The sequence below is a fragment of the Drosophila willistoni genome, unplaced genomic scaffold (assembly GCF_018902025.1).
Source record: "Drosophila willistoni isolate 14030-0811.24 unplaced genomic scaffold, UCI_dwil_1.1 Seg173, whole genome shotgun sequence".
Lineage (NCBI taxonomy): Eukaryota > Metazoa > Arthropoda > Insecta > Diptera > Drosophilidae > Drosophila > Drosophila willistoni.
Genome location: NW_025814135.1, coordinates 9,852 through 29,965, shown reverse-complemented (window position 1 = coordinate 29,965; position 20,114 = coordinate 9,852). Strand labels below are relative to the sequence as shown.

Sequence of the window (20,114 nt, the reverse complement as noted above, 5' to 3'; positions counted from 1 at the left end):
TTGTTTAGCGATGTGCAGTAGGTCTATCAAATATATCGAAATAACAGCTGTAAGTAATGAAATATATCGATAAATTTAGTGGCAACCTGTGGCATGCACACAAACTCAAATGCCATAAAACAAAGAATTTCATTTATTATGATGGTTTGTATTCGTCGAATAAAACATTAAATTTAAACATAAAAATATAAAATTACAATCTTTGTAACAATGTTGCTGATTTTGAACTCGATAATTCATGACATGGGCTGTTATCGATAAAATAAAGCTCTCAATTTGGACTCTCAATTTTGGCTCCCCCAACTTGTTGCTGCTATAGCAACGCAAAAAATTGTAAACAAAACCCGAAAGATAGTGAAAATGTAGAATGAGAAAAATAACGTATTGCAAGGATAACTCTCTGACTCCATAGTTGGAAAAAATGTCGTTCGAGAAGATACTCTACAAATATGATGATCCCCATGGAATTGGCGATGTTTACTTTATTTGGCAAAAAGGAGCAGGAGCCTTACTGGCTACCACTGGAACCGATGGATCCGTCGTATTGTATAATCGTCAGGGTCAAATGGTCCAGCGCCTTATACTTGCCGGGTATGCTAATTCCCAACTAATCCACTAAACAACGAAGATGGAGATACTGTGCGGGTTGTCCAATTGCGAGATGTTCCAACCGATATATACTTCGCCGAGATGGCCAGTGATGAACGGATTTCTGGTGATAATGCCATTAGCATGATAATAGGAAAACGTACATTGTTCTTGTACTATTTGCCGAAACCGGAGAATCCCACTGAGCTTGGTTTTCAGAGTCGTTATGGTTCACTGCTGCAGCATACATAAGTGGTTCGGCGATGGTTACATATTGCTAGGCTTTTCCAATGGACATGTGGTGGCAATTTCCACGCATCCCAAGGATGTGGGCCAAGAACTGTGACAGGTCTTCACCTGTCACAAAGACACGTTGACCGGCTTAGCCTATTGCCCATCATTGGATATAGTGGTATCCTGTGGAGACGATAAGTATGTAGTGTAAATGATAAGATTATAGAACGTTTTTAAAATAATTAATTTCCAAAATCTCAGCATAAAAGTTCATTCGATTACAAATCTTCAAGAAACAGAACGAATAATTACGGTACCAGATCATGCAAATGTCCAAATGATTGACTGGTCACCAGATGGACAACTCCTCGCAGTGACCACAAGCGGAGGAACGGTCTATACTTATGTAACCAAGTTACCACATATGTTTGCTGTTTTCGCACCTCGAATTGTGATGCTCAGCAGTCTGGCCGAAGTCTCCATATACATATATTCGCCGGATAAGGCGAGATCTATACCATTTCGCCTGCCTCTGGAAGGAGAACCCACCTTTCTAGCTGTCGGCCCATATAATCTTGCAGCTGGTATCGATAAACATGTTTGGTTCTACGATCTGGGTAAAAGTCTTGGCGAGGAGCCACGTCCCTTGAGTGAACGAGACATGCCCTCAAATATAAGCATCATGCACTTGAATGCCGATTATTGTGCAGCTTTATGTGCACCCCAATTGATCCTTCAGGCAATTGCAACAGATAATCCGAATTGCAAGGATAAGCTACTCGCCACTTTTCCAAGTGCCTTACCCACCATTTAAAACGATGCGGTGATAACTTGCTTTGCCCTTACCCAAGAGCTGCTTATCTTTGCCACTGATGTAGGTAGTCCAAAATTTTTTTCTTCTATCATTTAAAATATTCATGTATCATTTTTCTTTAGGATCATAAAAAACATCTTAAATTTAATTCTTATTGATTTTTTTTGTAGCCATTCGTGCCTATAGACAACTGTGGGATGCCGCCATGGTTAATGCTTTGGATGAGCTTCGCTATATGGAGGATCTAGCCATGCTTATTGGCTGTTGCTGCAAGCTTTTATCCCAATTTGAGCAGGCCAAGGATTACCTCCTAAAGGGAGTCTACACAAAAGCCGCCTTAGAGTTATGTCGTGATCTTTTGCAAAAGGGTCAAGCTTTGCTATTGGCTTATAAACATGAACCACAAGAAGTTCCTTTCATAGCAAGAGAATATGGCCAGCAATTGGAGTTCACGTAAGACAATCTGACTTGGTTTTTATTCATAATTATAACTGAACCTGATGTACCCTCTAGGGGAAACTATGAAGACTTAATCAACAATGATGAAGGGTTGAAGCCAACATTATTGCAAAAGAGCCCAGAGTACGAGGAGCATGTGCGTTTCTGCAAAATGGGTATTGCAAGGACATCTATACGAACAGGAGACTTTCGTCGAGGCGTAAGTTTGATTGTCGTCTAATTTATATCTCTGAATACTATTAAAAATATTCCCTCTAATACACAGATACAATATGCCGTGGAGCTGCAGGATACTTACGATTGTGCTGAGCTCCTGGCAACTGTTGGCCACATTACTGAAGCAGCCGGACTGTACGAACGTGGCGGTTACTTTGATGAGGCATGTGGCCATTATATTGCCTTAAAGATGTGGAATAAGGCAAACACGGTGCTCTCGAAAGTAAAAAGTAGTAAATTACATGCAGCCTATGCCAAGGCCAAGGAATCGGATGGACATTTTGAAGAGGCCATTCGTAGCTATAAAATTGCTGGTGACTTAGATGCCTGTGTTAGAATATATCTGGAGCATTTATGCGATCCGCATGCAGCTTCTGAGATTGTACTAGAATCTCGTTCGGTGGATTCAGCCAAATTGTTGGCCAAGTTCTATCAGAAAATTGGTGACATTGAGCAAGCGTTGCAATTTCTTATAATTTGCGGATGCGTTGAAGAAGCCTTCGCCTTGGCTCAGCTTCACAACAAACTACGTCGTCATGGCGAGCTTCTGGAACGCTTGGAGAATGTGAAATCTGCTGATTATCTGGCTTTGGCTCACTACTTTGAAAGTGAGAAATATACATTGCTGGCGGGGAAAGTATTATTTCTTGGCCAGAGATTTCACAAAGGCATTGAGGTTCCTGCTTAAAGCCTCGGCATTTAGCAATGAAGAGGTGCAGGCTTTGTCTTTGGCTATAGATTGTGTGGCCACCTCTAACAACGAGCAGTTGGCATCGCAATTAATTGAATTTCTGCTGGGGGAACTTGATGGAGCACCCAAGGATCCGCGTTATCTATTCCGTTTGTATATGGCACGCAAACACTATAAGGATGCTGCCAAGACGGCCGTAATTATTGCCAATCAAGAGCAATTAGCAGGCAACTATAAATCAGCCAGAGATCTACTCTACTCCATGTATCAAGAATTACGTCGTAATAATCTTTCGGTGACTGCTGAAATGCGTCATAATTTAATATTACTCCATCGCTATACATTGGTTCGCATCCATGTCAAGTTGGGCAATCATCTGCTAGCCGCTAAGCTGGTAGTCCAAGTGGCCACTTGCATTTCTCAGTTTCCCGAACGTAAGAATTCTCTATAAACCAAATTGCTATGATTTCCTCTAATTTTATTATTCTCTTAGATATCCCATTCCCATTCTAACGTCCACGGTTATTGAATGCCATCGAGCAGGTCTCAAGAAATCGGCCTTTGTCTTTGCCTCAATGCTAATGCGTCCAGATTATCGCAATCAACTGGATACACGATATGTAAAGAAAATCGAATCAATTGTCCGCAAGGCTCCAAAGGGTATCAAAAATCTCCGCGACGAGATCGATGACGAGACAATGGAGTGTCCCATTTGCGATGCTAATTTGGCCAACATGGAGGTTACTTGCTATAGCTGCAAAACCACTTTGCCCATCTGCATAGCCACAGGTCAACAAGGGTATGAAAGCTTTGCCGTTCTTTTTTCGCTTCATGTAGTTTGCATTCCCAACTACTTTTAGCGTTGAAGATATGGTATGGCCATTACAACTGTGGATTCTTTAGCGAAGTCTGCTGATGGTAGAACTTGGTGGTTTTTGAAATAGCTATACAGAAGACCTGCTCACCTTTTGTGCTGCCTATGATTTAAAATCTTACAAATAAATTAGTAAGATTTATTGACCTGAAGCCCCGCTAAAACCCAGTTTTTGATTAACTTCAATAAGGTCGAAATCTAGACAAATATTGAGAAATGTTTTAATATTAAACAACAAACAAACAAGCATCTTTTTTCTTATTTTTACTACCAAATTAAAAATCAATTTTAGTTTTCAAATTAAAAGAAACCGTTACTTTTGCAATAAGAAATAAGTACCCAGCTGACAATTTTTTTAATCTAGTTCTCCTTGTTTGTGAATCTGTTCGATAACCGATAGAGTAATCGAAAAGAAAACGATAGTTGCCTGGCAATATTAATCAACAAATATCATTCACACTTAAACAAAGCTCAAATGTCGGAATTGATTAGTAAATCAGATTTTATAAGCGCCATTGTGCCATTCGAACAACGATGCGGTGTCCTTTGAGATGAAGTTTGCCAAGGACCTGAAAGTGTCCCAACTCAAGGTATGCATATCTTTTTGCGATTCCCGCTGCCGCTGCAAATTTCACGACAGATGTTCTCATAGTTTTTATTTTTGTTTGTGACTCACAGAACAAATTGGAGAGTGGAATTATATGAAGGAAAGAATCGGCTGGCAATCGGCTGACGATGCGCAGCTTGGATTCTACATCGATTCCGATGGATTGCGCCTGCATGTGATCGATAGTTTCCTTACCTTAAGCTTTGATAATAACACAGTGGAGAAATTCGAACTTACTAATGATTAGTAAGATACAATGGCAGCCTGGATGGCAAAACGGGAATCTTTATTGGTGTTGAGTACGATGAACCATTGGGCAAGAATAATGGAAGGTAATGGACACGAATTCAGTTAACTATTTTGTATATTAACATCGCTTTCTTCTTCTAGTGTTAACGGCAAAGTATATTTCAAATGTGGTCCCAACTATGGAGGATTTGTCTCACCATTGTCATTCGAAGTGGGTGATTTCCTTCAGAAGATGTTAATCTTGATGATGAGCTTTAGATCTTTTTGAGTTGCACAGCACAAAGAAAAACTCGTTTTCCCTAAATGCGAAATACAAAATTTTATTATGTAGTTATGCCATTTTTATTTATTAATTAAAACATCTATGTATGTATATCAGATATTCTTACAACATGTTTTTTTGTTTCAACTTTCCATACTTTTTTGTGTGTGTTTATCGTATTTCTGATTTATAGATAATTTATAATGAATAATAATGGTGTTTTAAATAATGCTCCGTTTATTTTTTTAAATTAACCTTTTGCGTTTAGTCTCTCTCTTCAATCTGTTGAAAACTCATTTATCAGTTTACAATCTAAAGTGGAAAATCCATTTTTTATGTCACAAATAAGTTTATTATTATACTCATTTATGCTAAAATAAATTAAACTTTGCGTGCAAAAGAATATATGTATTTTGATAGCAAATAAGAAATATATTTAAAAAAAAATCGCGCGCACTACTTACAATAGGTTTTTTTTTACTGTCATTGGGTTTATTTGGGTATCGGTTTATTGATATATATATATATATAGTACTTCTTATTGTGTGGTGTTGTTGTTGTTGTTGTAATGAGCGATGTACCTGTATATATATATGTATATATATAGAATTGTACCATGTCTGTGTACCCATCATAGCTAGAACTAACTTGTTTATATTTGTTTGTTTTGTTTTATAAAGTTTCATTAGTTGTTCGTTTAACATTGAATATAAAATGGTGAAAACTCTCGATATTAGCAATAGCAATAAAAATTATAGCACACATATTCTCAAATCTGCATGATATGTATAACTTTAAGTGTTTATTATCATTATATGTAGATATACAATATAGGTATTTAAAGACTGATTTTGTTTTTTTCTTGTTTTTTTTTAACAACCACAATCCTGTTGAATAAGCTAGGATCAATGATCGTCTTTTAGTTCTTAAATTGAGATCAGTGTGTAATTTGTTTGTGTTTTTGTGGGAGAGAATCGAAATGGATTTTTCATGCAACAACTGATCCAAGATTTTCTTGGGTTTTTGTTTTTCTATTGATATATAATAACTATTCATGCATAGCGACGACTCCATCTATATGTATATATGTAGGTCTGGGAACAACTGATACAAAGCACAGAGTTTTGTGTACAAATTACAAAACGATACATTTTGGTTTGGCATATTACTAGAATTGTTTGGTGTTTGTTTTTGGGTTTCTTTCTCTCTGATTTGTCTGACAATTGAGAGTTGATTCCAAATATATTGAAGCTCCTTTACTGAAGCTCACATTGTATCTGCCTCTTCTCCATCCAATCCGTGTATGCTTCTAAATGCGCATGTTTTCTTGTTTCATATTATTATATTTATCATCATCCTTCAAAAATTGAATCAATGATAAGCTTGGGTTTTTTTTTTTTTGATTATCTTGTTTCATTTACAAAACAAGCGCAAAAAACAAAAGGAAACAACAGAAAAAAAAAACAATTTCACTGGATAAATGCAGTTTATAGAGCATTGATTTGTTTCCGTTATATATTTATTATTATTATTATAATTAATATTTCTTATGATCGTTATTATTAAATGAATTTGAATTTTGTGTGTTTAAAGGGTTTATTTTTTTCTTGCATTCCAAAATCATCTCTGTCAATATACTGACTGAATGAACAAACCTGGGGTTCGATCTTTTAGGGCAGTATATATAGTAGGGATTATGTCTATGTTCCTATCAAAATATGTATAATGTATGTTTGTCTGTATGTATGTTTGTTTGTTTGTCTGTCTGTGCGTTTTGGTTGAAGAGTGTTGTGGGTGCCATTTTTGTTGTTGTTTGTGCATGCGTGAACATATTGGTAGATAGAGAAGTTCATCTGATTGATCGATCCGAGCGATCAATCTATTTATATATGTATATATATATGTATATGTTCGTATGTATGTATGTGGGTGTAGATGTGTGTGTATATTCAACGTTTTTAGAGATGCTAGCAATTAAGCAAAATTTTCTTTTACTTGAGATTCTGTCTGTCAGTTGTCTGTGCTTTTGGGCATCCAGGCGCGTTATCCATGTACATACATATACATATGAGCAACCACCCCTCCCCACCAACTAATCGGTTCCCGGTACCCACCAACCCAACCCAACCCCAATCTCCCCCCATTCTACGATCCCTATAATTATTATATATATGTATATAATTATTAAATTTTTGCTTTCTGTTTTTTTGCAATGCTATGTCCATGTTCCATTATAATTAGAGAGTTGTGGTGCGTAGCATTGGTGTTGTTGTATTCTGTGTGGTGTTTGGTTTCTCGTTATCGTTATCCATGGCATTGCCACTGTTATCCATGGCATTGCCACTGGGGCCGGCCGACTCGTTTGTATTGGTAGATCTAGCATCCTTTTTGCCTGCATCTCCTCCTCCATTTCGTGAGGCTCGAAATTTACGCACGGTATGTTTGGTGTTTCTTTTTAATCGGTTGCCACCGCCTCCATCACTGTCGCTGCCACTTTTATCCTTTTTTGCCGTGCTCATTGCCTTATGTTGGATGGGTGGACCAGCGCCGTCGCCTTCCTCCTGCAAAATGGCATTTATCGGATTTAGATCAACATAGAGAGGTGGTGGTGGTGGTGGTAGCTCTCTTGCTGATGGTTTACTGGCCGGCAACTGTTGCTGCATATCAACAGTTTGTGGGGAAGCCGGATCGCATGGCAGCACCTCGCGTGACTTCACATTCTCCTTGGAGCTGAATAGCGAGTACATATGAAAAGCTGATAATAACGATCGTGATTTCTTTTGATCATCATTGACACCGGTTGACAATCTGCTCTTCTTACGCCTTTGAGATCCCTGCTGACTGGTTAATGAGCGGCATAATAGTGATAGCTCAGACAGCTTTGAGCTGCTTCTGGCCATTTGTGAGTCGGCAGTAGATATGGTATCAGCTTGAGTGGTATCAGCGACAGTGTCAGTGGCGGCATCGGTGCTTCCCTCGTTGTTTGTTTGGTTAAGTCACAGCCGTAGGTCAAAAGCAATGCGGGACGCAATGTTCTTGAAGCCAATGCTGGTGCCTAAAAACAAAATGGATTCATCATTAAATGTTCTCTTTCTCTTTTAAAATCCTTCTGCCTCTCACTTACCGGAGATTCGCTTAAAGCGCACTCCATTCAAAGAAAGTCGTGGCAATTTACAGACTTCTATTTCCCATTGCACAAGTGAGTCTGTATTCGGGTCACCATGAACGCAACAAAGTACAAATCTACATAAAAGAGGATATTTCGTATAATCTTTCATTTAGTTTTGTCCCTCATTTACTTACCTTTCACGCTGCTCATAGTCACAATTGTTCTGATCAAGGACTTCACGTATCTTTTGCATTATTTGATCCGGCATCAATGGTGATGTTGTCTTCATGGACCATGTGAAACGCAATACACGTGGTTTTGCTGCCTCTTCCGTGGTGGAAGTACTGTAAGAATGTAATTGATTCAAAAACATAAGAGAGAACGCACTGCAAAAAGTCAACTAAATAAAACCAAAGCATTAACTATTTATTCCTTTTTACTAAAAAAAAAAAACTAACAAAATAATCTTCACGCCTAAAAAAAAAACCCTTGTCCGGTCGATAATTGTTGCCATGAATAATGAATGATTTGTTAGTACACAAAAACTTAAAATTGCCAACAAACAATTCTTATTCAGAATTTTAAGTATGGAAAAACATTATTCCCTTTAATGTACATATCAAAATTACTTTCGCATTCCTTTTTAAAAAATTGTTTTCAACTAAAGTATTAAATAGCAAATGAATAAAATTCTAAAGCTCTAAGATTCAGTTAAAAACTCAACTATTGATGAATTTACAGATTTTAAGAAGAAAAAAGTTTTAAAAATTCTAGACTGCTAAAAACAAAAAATTTTAACTATGAAAAGTATTTATCGGAATAGAGTTACCAATATTTACAGCTGTGTTCAAAAAAATAGGATTGTAGTTGACTAGGGATTAAAAACTTAATGAAAAAGAAAAATATTTCTATATTATAGTATTTTTTTGTTGTTAACTATATTTAAAATCTATCCAGACTTGGACAATAATTAAATTTGATGAAAAACTTATATAACATGGCATTAGCAAAGGTATGAAAATAAAAATCTGTCTATAAGTACATTCGACTCTCTTTAATTGGAAATTCTAGGGACTCTTAAAATATTACGACTTAACGTTTAGTGTAATAAGTGGTTTAAAATTTTTAGGAGAAAATTAACTGCTAATGTTTATAAGGCTCTTGCTATCTTAACCGACATCTCTTTCAAATGTTTTGATGTATCATCTTTATCTTCATCTTGATCGTTGCAAAATTTCACCATTGGTTAATGATCCTGAGACAGCAACATCTTCATCCACTTGAACATGGTCAGAAAAACTCACTCCGTTGATGTCAACTACTAGTACCATTGATGGTTCTTCATAATCCATAATTATTTGCAAATTATCCTGATAAAATTTAAATTGTCGACTGTTTGACTATATGAGTTCGAATTACCGCTTCGTAGCAATTTTTTTTGTTCCTATTACCGAGTGCCGAGTAACAATTGGTATTATTGAGGGAGTCGACTGTATCAGTTATAATATTTGAATTTTTTTTTTTAATTATTAGTATGTTTCTTTTAAGTGCCGTAAAATCGAAGAACCATCGTATTATATTGATAAATAGAATCAAAATGTCTACTTAAACCATTAAAAAATCTTCAAAAACGCAGTCAAAGCTATTCCGAATTCAATTTTAATCTGTTTCATAATACTTTTCATTTGAAGTAGATCCTTTGATGCTTAAAATAATGAGCCATTAGTATGCCATTGAGGCGATAAGATCAGACAAACGCACTAGGGAATTACTCAGTACTCTCAGTTTGTCAAAAATTATTGAAAAAAGTTGAAGAGATGATCAACCACCGAGTTTTTCCGTGCTATTTTGTTTGCTTTTAATAAGTTCTACAAAACATTTGGAATTATGTCAAATTTCAAGGTCCGATAATGTGAAAAATGGCTTTACGTTGTATGAATGTTAAATTTTCATTCCTATTTTTTAAAACACAGCTGTAAGTAATAAAATTCAATTCAAAATGACTTGCAAAATTTTTGGTATGCATTCAAGATTAGTTGCTGCTGCTGCTGCTGCTTTCTTGACCACAAAATTTATGATTTTTACATAATTTATTTATGCCTTTATTAAATTACTAATTTATTTAATAATGTATTAATTATTTCTTTGAAACTTAATATGTATATATATATATATATTTATATGTGTATATATAATAACTACTAATCGATCCACTGAAGGTGGTGCTCGATGGATAACACGATTTATAGATAATCATCTGTACAAATAAAATGGTCACATGCACAAGTTTTTGTTTTGTTTTTGTTTTTTTTCTAATACATTATTTCATCCTTGATTTTAGTTTAGATTAAGTTTAATTTCTGTTTCAGTGACTACTTGGTATATTGATGGTAATTTTTTTGTTTTCTTAAAAATGCTACTTGTTGACGCTCTTTGTTTTTATGCGCTTAGACTTCAGCTTCATTTTTTGTTTTATTTTTAGTTTAGTTTTTAGTTTAGTTGTAGAGTATGTCATTTGATTGATCAACTGCAAAAGTAAGTTTCATTTTTGATTGTATGAATCGATATCTATCGAGCTATCTAGCTCTCTCTCTCACTCACTCTCTCTACATTTTATCTCAAAACATATATTTATACATACATACAAATACATACAATATATAAAGTGAAGCGAAATTGCTAAATCAAATATGTATATAAGATCATTTCTTGTTACAATAGCTGCAAATCCGGGCCATTTTTTAGAGTGTGTTTAGATTAATTCCATCTTCCATCTCGTTTGCTCTTAGAGCAATTTCGTTAAATAGTTTTTAATTTCCATAACATTTGTGTTTTTTTGTTTTGTTTTTGTTGTTTATAAACTAAAATTGCCATACACAATATTAACATAAAATTCTATGCATTTATTGTTTGTAGATAGTACGCGTGGGTGTCAAATATATTTACTAATAATGTATTTATGTATGTTTAATCCATAATAGTGACAGTGATAGCAAAAAGTGCTCTGATTGGAGGATTGGGTTCAAGTTTGGGTGTCGTTTACTTCACACAAGTTTAGCATTAGGCTTTAGCTTTAGTTAGTTTTAACTTTCTTTCTTCCTTTCTTCGTTTCTCATTCTCTTTTACACAAACAATGAAAACACAGAATTTTGGCGATTCCTGTTTGTTGTTCATTTACTTTTTAAATACATGTATTTTTTTGTTGTTTATTATTTATATAAATGTAAGTGTATAATTAGTTAATAATTTTAAAAAAACATAGGCGCATGTGTGAATTGTTTTGGATATACGCAACGGAACTCAACGTTGTCGCTTTCATTTTTGTATTTTTTTTTTGTTTTCTGTGTTTTTGGAGGGTTAATCGCGCTGGATTTTGAAAATGGAAATATTACATATAATAATAATTATAATTATATAGTTAAATCGTATATAAAGCAAACGTGGCTATATTTTATAAAATAAAAAAAAATAGTATACAAACAAAAAATATATATACATAATTATATGTAGAAAGACAAAATAAAATGTGACGGAGAATTTTTTTATTTTTTTTTTGGAGAGCGCAGAGAGGAAGCGACTAATTTCATATATATATTTTTTTTAATCTTGATAACTAAGAGCACTAACCATAGAACACATAGATGGGACAAACTCATGATTTCTTGATTGCAAACGCTAGCCTAGTCATGAAACCCCAGAGAACTTCGGGAAAACCCGAACGCTCGTACTCTCAATGAGAGCGTAAAGTGGGGAGAGGGCCAAGCAGCTACGAAAAAATTTCAGTCTAGCACAGACCATGGCAAAACGAGTGCTTTCGTAAGGTAGTCTACTCGGCTGCCTTTGACTTCGGGTTTACTAGCTCTTTTGCCAGTGCACGTTTGCTTGTCAAAGCAAACGCACTCATACAATTATACAAAAGCTAGTTTGGCAGCCGAGTAGACTACCTTACACTTATTTTGCCATGGCACAGACTACAGAACGACGAAGGCAGGCCTATGTCCACTCCAGTACCAAATGTCCCCGGTCGACAATGTCGCCACATCGTCGACTATACCGCCGTCGGCAGAATTAAATTCTGCCGGCGTCGACAAGCAAAGACCAGCCGACGGTGCCCGAACTATCCAATGTCGTCGTCGAAACACTTCGTCGTTCGAAAAGAATTGAGCAAATACAATTTCTTGAAAAAAATTGACACAAAAAAAAAGGCAAGAATAGGAAAAATGCAGCATCAAGTAATATTTATTTTCATGACGGCTTTTCCATACCCTTGTTACTTATGGATGAGGAAAAAATTTGAACATTATTACCATATATGTAAATATTATTTTTATATATATGTACATAATTTGTCAATAACTTGTTACTTATAAATTGATCATTAAATAAGCATGTTCTTTTGATGTGAAACATATGTAAATTTTACATAATTTTACATGCATCGTCGGTTATGGCCAATCATACTCTGTGTTTTCGGCCCGCGACAAGAAGGAAGACAAAAAGAACAAAGTTAAAACGGGACATTGCATTGTTTTTTTTATTTACCATTTCGGCACGCGTCGCGTTGTAATTTTCGTTTCTCTTTGCATTTGATTTAGAATTGGGTACAAGACAGTTGTCAAAGATTACAGTGAGAAAGATTACAGTAAGAAAGATTACAGTGAAAATATTTAAATTATTAAAAATTTATAAAGGTAAGTTTGCATGCATTTCAAAATAAATCAAATGAAGTTTAATGAAAATAAATTGTAACAATAGAAGTGACAAATTTTAATTTTTTATGTTGCAGAGGGTATTATAAAATTGGTCAGATGTTTGTAACGCACAGAAGGAGACGTTTTCGACCATATAAAGTATATATGTACATATATTCTTGATCAGCATGACAAGACGAGTTGGAATCCGTCTGTCCGTCTGTCTGTCTGGATCAACGGCTTATTGTAAATAAATAAAATTAGTTAAAAATTAAGAATAAATATATAAATAAATATAAATAAAAAATATAATATAATAAATTGCTGTGAAATAAAAATTTAATAAAAGAATAAATTAATCAAAAGAACATTTTGTATTTTGTTTTTTATTTTTGTATGGACAACACTATCGACATTCAACGCAATTGACAGGCTTCGTAGTGTGTGTGTGACGTGAAGTTGTACAACATTGCATTTCAACAGCTCGCTCGACCAAAATGTTTAATTTTTGATAAAACAGCGTCAATGCGAATAGGATATGCCCCTGTGGAAAGAATATCAAGAAATATTGGCATCAGCTTTGTATGTACCTTGGTGGCTGTACCGATAGAGTGCTCGCTTCGTGATGTGTCTTAGGGAATATCCCTGGTTCGATTCCCAACTCGAAACCGACCAATAAGGTTTTTTTTTATTATAATTTTGTTTTTTTTTGTTCATTTTTTTGTTTCTTTATTTTTTGTTTATTTTTCTTTTTATTCTATTTTTATTATAAAATAAAAAAAAGCTTATTGGGCTGTTTGTTTAACAGAGTACTATTAAGATCGAGTGGGCGCTGTTGTATAGTGTATGTATTGTATAGTGCCTGTTGTGGAATTTGGACCCATTGGTAGAGGTACAGCAAATCGCTTGTTGTTGTTGTTAGGTTTGCTTGTAGTAATTTTTCTTTTTTGTTTGCTAGGCAAATCAGAATTAATTATGTCCTCTTTAGGCTCCGGAGTAGTTACATCGCCTCTTATAGCCTTGATAGGCCTTTTTGGTGTGATATTCCGGTTCTCGTTTCGATTGATAGGCAGCAGCTCATCATTTTCCTCACCAATCTCCATAGGTGGCAGATTAGTTTTATGGTTGCTTTCCATTACAGTCAAATCATGTGTTGGGCCATAGGCAGCAGGAGAAAGATCAGCATTTGGCATTTTAAAATTAGACGAACACGAACTATACTCTTCATCAGTATATTGCGTAATGAGGGAGCTAGAGCAAATCGGTTTAAAAAAGTTTGGAAGTAACGGCTTGCATTCCATTTTATTCGCAGAGCATTGTCCAAAATTGGGAGAGATTTCCACAGATTTAATCGTTCCAATTGGTAAAGGGGAGCAAGCATTTTCTATGCGTGCGTGTGTGGCACTAGTCTTTATAGGCGGTTCGCAGCTACATATGTGCTGGGGGAGCACTTGTCAAGGCATTGGAAGTTGTACCGCCTTCAATTGTGTTAAGCACTTCTATCAGAACTCATACCATAACATAGAAGCCATAAACCCAAGTCCGTCAACACATGCCCATTAACCGCATGCCCATTGGCCGACCCTATTTCATCATCACATGCAATACCCATTGGTCAACCCCACTCAATCGTCACATGCCCATTTGTCGCATGATCGCCAATCTCAAGTAACAGTCCGATCGCTAGGATAAACAATAAGCCTGCACCCCATTTTCCCAGGCCCTAGAAGAATGGTGTCGGGTTCGGTGCATACGCAGAATCACGCCACAAATTTCGGCAATAAACAAAGAGTGGTCCTGAACACTTGTGTAAACAAAGAATGGTCCCACGCACTTAAAGTGGACTATTGGACTCAGCCAACGCCGCCGCCTGCGACGACGTCGATTACCCAAGCCTTCATCCAACATACTTGAACCATAGCAAATCAGTCTTGAGCCTAAGTACAAACCAACCGGTAATTTCGCTTAAACTCCGCCGAATTCGCTCACCATAGTCAGCATCTTTCAGTTATAATTAAAACATACTGTATTGTAATAAAAGTGACTTTATAAATAAAAATTCATTTTTTTAACCCGTGAGTGAAGGAAGTGTTTAATTGGCGCCCGAGCAGGGACCCTGCTAAATACAACGTGATCGTGAGTTAGTGAAAGATACCAGTGATTCGTGACCAAAAAACGCGTTAAAGGCCTTTAGAGTCAGTGAAACAAAAACACTATATCGAACTATACCACGAATCAGACAGGGTCATTTTAATCGCTGCGAATTCTTTTAAGACCAGTTCGGAGGAAAACTGAAAACCCAAAAGTGTTTGCCCAGGAGCGTTAGTACCTTCAACGTTGGAAAAGCGAGACCTCCTACAAACCAATCAGTAAAAAGCACCGAGGATGATAGCATTAACGTAAGTTAAGTGAAATAAATTTAAGCAAAAGAAAACCAAAATAAAATTTTTATTGTGAAAACACAGTGGGTGAAAAAAATTTTGTGAATCAATATCAAGAAGCAAAAAATTTTTTTTTTATATAAAATCCTTAATTAAATTTTTTCCCCACTCGAAAAAGAAAAAGAAAATAATGAAAAATTAAGAAAGAAAATAATAATAAGTAATATTCAAAAAAGAAAAAGAAAATAATGAAAAGTTAACAAAGAAAATAATAATAAGTAATATTGGAAAAAAAAGTAGAGAAAATAATTTTGAAATTTTGAAAAAAATATTTTTATAAAAGATAACCACATAATATTGAAAATTTTGTATAATACCACAAGCCATTTCCATCCAAGATTAGCGGACATACCGCTATATTTCTATCAATCCAAGATTAGCGGACATACCGCTATATTTTTATCAATACAAGATTAGCGGACATACCGCTATATTTTTATCAATATAAGCAAAAAATTTAATTTTCGCGGATTATATTTTTCGTATTCGCGATACCGTAACACCTTGAATTAATTTTTATCAATATAAACAAAAAATTTAATTTTCGCGGATTATATTTTTCGTATTCGCGATACCGTAACACCTTGAATTAACCCTAATTAAAAAAACAATCCATTTCCAAAATGACTAAAGACAACTGGGTTAAAGCCGCAGTCCTTCAGCAGGGTGGTATTCATGCAGCAGGTTCTGATTCCCAGACAGCATCCACCTCAAGTGCATCAACCGCAAATAGAATCGAAGCACTGTCAATTCAGGGACTAGATCTAGCTATCCAGACAATAATACAGAAATAGTGAAACAATTAAATCATTCTCAGTCAGGACATATACCCTTTAGGGACCAGGCAGCTGGCGTTCGGGATGATTGGCATGAACTAGATAAAGTGCCAGACATTGTAAAGAATCTTGACAAATTCTCAGGTAGCCGTGAGGATTTCTCAACATGGTTTACTACCGCCACAAAATTGATGGAATTGTATGCCCCCATTCAGGGAACACCCAAATACTATGCAATTCTTATGACCATTCGAGGAAAAATTACAGGCCATGCCAATACATTGTTGAAAGTCTATCGCACCGCATTACATTGGGGCGCAATCTCGCAGTGTTTGTTATCTGAGTACACGGACAGACGAGTTTTAAGCACTTTAGAATATCAGCTGTTTACCATGACCCAGAAGGGCACCTCCATTCATGACTTCTACTTCGCAGTTCACCAACAGATGTCGCTAATACTAGACCAAATCGAAACAATGGGTTATTCTCCCGAGACTATGGAAGCCATGGCTAAACAGGTCAGAGATAGGGCTCTAGATACCTTCATCAGAGGTCTGAACGGAGATCTCTCAGACAGAATGAGCTTAGCTGAACCCAAAGATCTGAGGCATGCATTGCAATTGTGCAATATGTTGGATAATAAGAGGGCTAGAAACATTATCGGCCATCGTGACACTCGTCCACCTGTAGGACCAAAACCCCCACAGTATGCTAAAATTAATGTGCAACCTCAACGATCGTTCATACCAGCAATTCCACTCAAACCTTACAACAACAATAACAACTATTATAATCAGAAACCCATGCAAAACGTGTTCATTCCCCAAAATAGATTCCCTCAATCTAATAACCCCGTATTTTTCAACGCACCACCGAGGCCATTTGCCCGAAACCTCAGCCGGCACCAACTCCAATGGATGTCGACGGCTCTATTTTAACCAAAAAAGTTAACTACATGAATAAACCGAATGTTAATTTACCACAACAATTTGCTCTCAAGAGAGTCAACCAGTCCACCACAAATTTTCCCAATAAAGTGCAGAGGCAATTCCATATCGAAACCGGTCCGTCAGGTGAACAATATATCACCATACCGCCTCAAGAACAGCATTATTCCGATATGTCCGATTATCAGGCTGCTTATCAGGGCCAAGAAGACCCTTTTGAATTAGTCCCATATTCTGAGGTTCAACAATATCAACAGCAGGAGCAATATTTTACCTCACGAGGAGACAACTCAGAGTTAGTCCCACAGAACAAAGAGGAAACCACACCACAATCGCAGGAGCCTCAACAACCACAAATCGAGGACACCGTTAATTTTTATACCTTGCAAAAAGGTATATTAATTTTGGTCAGAAGTGTGCAACGCATAGAAGGAAGCATTTCCGACCATATAAAGTATATATATTCTTGATCAGCATGACGAGACGAGTTCATATAGCCATGTCCGTCCGTCCGTCCGTCCGTCCGTCTGTCCGTCTGTCCGTCCGTCTGGATCAACGCAAACTCCTCCTAGACCGTTGGAGCTACAGAGCTGAAATTTTGCATGTAGGCTTGTATATACTGCAGGCGTTGTATATCTCGGATTCAGCCGGATCGGATCACTATATCATATAGCTCCCATACAAATGACAAAGTCACGAACAGTGACTTTTCTCAATAACTTCGTTATTTTCTGAGCTATTGTCATGAAATTTAGTATTAGTGAGTTAATTACATATATAAACGACTGTGCCAAATTTGATCAAGATCGGGTGTCTATATCATATAGCTCCCATAGGAACGATCTTTCGAAAACAGTGACTTTTGTCAATAACTTCGTCACTTTTGACGCGATTGCTTTCAAATTAGACATTTGTTAGTTTAATATATCTGTTAATGACTGTGCCGAATTTGATAAAGATCGGGCGACTATATCATATAGCTCCCATAGGAACGATCGGTCGAAAACCAGTGACTTTTGTCAATAACTTCGTTATTTCCTATGCTAAGATTGTAGGCCGTTCTTTCGGACACATTAGCCCTTTAGCTTAAACGTTTTTCCACTTTGATGGCTATAAAGGTAAGGAAAGAGTTACCAAAAAAGTTGCAAGGGTATACAAACTTTGACGCGGTCGAAGTTAGCCCCGGCCCTCTGGTTTAGGTTAAAGTGTTCCTCTTTGCCGTACTTTGTTGTCCGGGACAAAGACGGAACCTCATACAATTTCTTAATAGATACCGGCTCGAACAAGAACTATGTCAACCAGAAATAGCAAAAATATCAAAACGAATGAACACAAGTTTTACGCGAACACCGTAAGTGGTCGCATTTTAATAACCAGCCATATCCATTTGGGTTTATTTAACGAACCCAATAAACCAATAACGTTCTTCCTATTACCTAATCTGAATCCGTTCCATGGAATTCTAGGTAACGACTCACTAAGAGAGTTAAACGCTATCATTGATGTAGGGAAAGATCTACTATACGTCAACAACGAGTACAAATCGCTATTCGCGGACCCAAATAAAAATTGACTTATGCTACTAATGTCCAAGGAGAAATCCGAACGACAACAGACACTCCAGTCTACACCAGCATTACCCATATCCAGCCTCTCTAAGAGAAGTAGTAGAAGACCAGCTACAAGAATTGTTACGAGATGGTATAATAGACCCTCACGGTCGCCTATAATTCCCTGTGTGGGATAGTCCTAAAAAGAGTGACAGCCTTGGGAATAAGCAATATAGGATGGTCATAGATTATAGAAAGCTCAATGCAGTTACAGTTTCGGATAGGTATCCTATCCCCAAAATCGGAGAAATGGTTGCGAGTTGGGCAACAATAAGTATTTCTCTGTTTTGATCTAAAGAGCGGATTTCATCAGATTTCCCTTAAGGAATCTGATATTGAAAAAACGGATTCGCCGTGAATGAGGGAAATACGAGTTCACGAGACTCCCCTTCGGCCTAAAGAATTCCCCATCAAGCTCTCGATGATATTTTGAGAGATCTCATTGGAAAGATCTGTTACGTCTACATCGACGACATAATAATATTCAGTAAATCAGAGGAAGAGCATTTCCGACATCTAGCTTTGGTATTTTCTACCTTGTCCAAGGCAAATATGAAGGTCCAAGTAGATAATGCAAATTCCTAAGACATAGCGTTGACTTCCTAGGCGTAGTAATTTCTAGGGAAGGAGTTAAAACCAATACAGAGAAAATCCAAGCCATTAAAAAGTTCCTATACCAAAGAACTAAAACCACTAAGGTCCTTCCTGGGATTAGCTAGTTATTACAGAAGATTTATCAAAGATTTTGCTAAATTAGCTAGACCTTGACTGCGTTATTGAGAGGAGAACATGGCAGAGAGAAAATGTCTCAAGTAAGATCGAAACCCGATTCGGTGAAGCCGAAACCGATGCCTTTGAGAAAGTGAAATTTATTAGTGTCACAAGACGTTATACTAGCATACCCTGACTTTAAACAAGAGTTCCATCTAACCACCGATGCCTCAAACATCGCACTAGGAGCTTCTCTAGAACAGAATGGGAGACCCATTACCTTTCTTTCCCGTGCGTTATCCAAAGCTGAAGAAAACTATGCCACAAATGAAAGAGAAATGCTAGCAATAGTATGGGCATTGGATAAGCTAAGAATGTATGTATACGGCAAATCCAAGGTGATCATTTACACCGACCACCAGACTCTCACTTATGCTCTCAGCCAAAAAATAACAACATAAAGCTGAAGAAATGGAAAAGTTACCTGGAGGAATACAACTACGAGTTGAAATATAAACCGGGTAGCTCAAATGTCGTAGCAGACGCACTCTCTAGAAACCCTACTAACATAAATGCTAGTAGTACGTCAGCTACAGTCCACAGTGATGAAAGCTCAGGGCATGAACTCATTCAGCAATGGAAGTACCCATCAATGTCTTTAAAAACCAATTGTTTATCCTCACTGGTGATAACAAATCCACCACCTTCAAAATACCATTCCCCACATACCACAGACACACAATAGTGAGAAGTAATTATTCCGAAAACGATCTTGTAACTATTTTAAAAGAAAAAATGGATCCGAGGATAGTAAATGCTATTTTCACTTCCGAAA

The 20,114-nt window shown here is 36.5% G+C and overlaps 1 protein-coding gene and 1 pseudogene across 2 annotated transcripts; one reads left to right on the top strand and one right to left on the bottom strand.

Moving 5' to 3' along the window:
- Positions 1-421: 421 nt before the first annotated feature.
- On the top strand, positions 422-5,077 carry LOC124459671 (annotated as a pseudogene).
- A 2,095-nt stretch (positions 5,078-7,172) lies between these two features.
- Positions 7,173-10,903, bottom strand: LOC124459661 (MAP/microtubule affinity-regulating kinase 3-like). 2 transcript variants are annotated; one of them, XM_047012599.1, is made up of 4 exons: positions 10,759-10,903; positions 8,298-8,447; positions 8,119-8,237; positions 7,173-8,049 (listed from the first exon to the last, which is right to left on the bottom strand). In XM_047012599.1, exon 4 carries the CDS (start codon positions 7,892-7,894, stop codon positions 7,232-7,234), a length of 663 nt encoding a protein of 220 aa, XP_046868555.1. In that variant the 5' UTR covers positions 7,895-8,049; positions 8,119-8,237; positions 8,298-8,447; positions 10,759-10,903; the 3' UTR covers positions 7,173-7,231. The 2 variants fall into 2 exon arrangements, with proteins under 2 accessions (XP_046868555.1, XP_046868556.1); XM_047012600.1 differs by lacking the exon at positions 10,759-10,903.
- Positions 10,904-20,114: the final 9,211 nt, after the last annotated feature.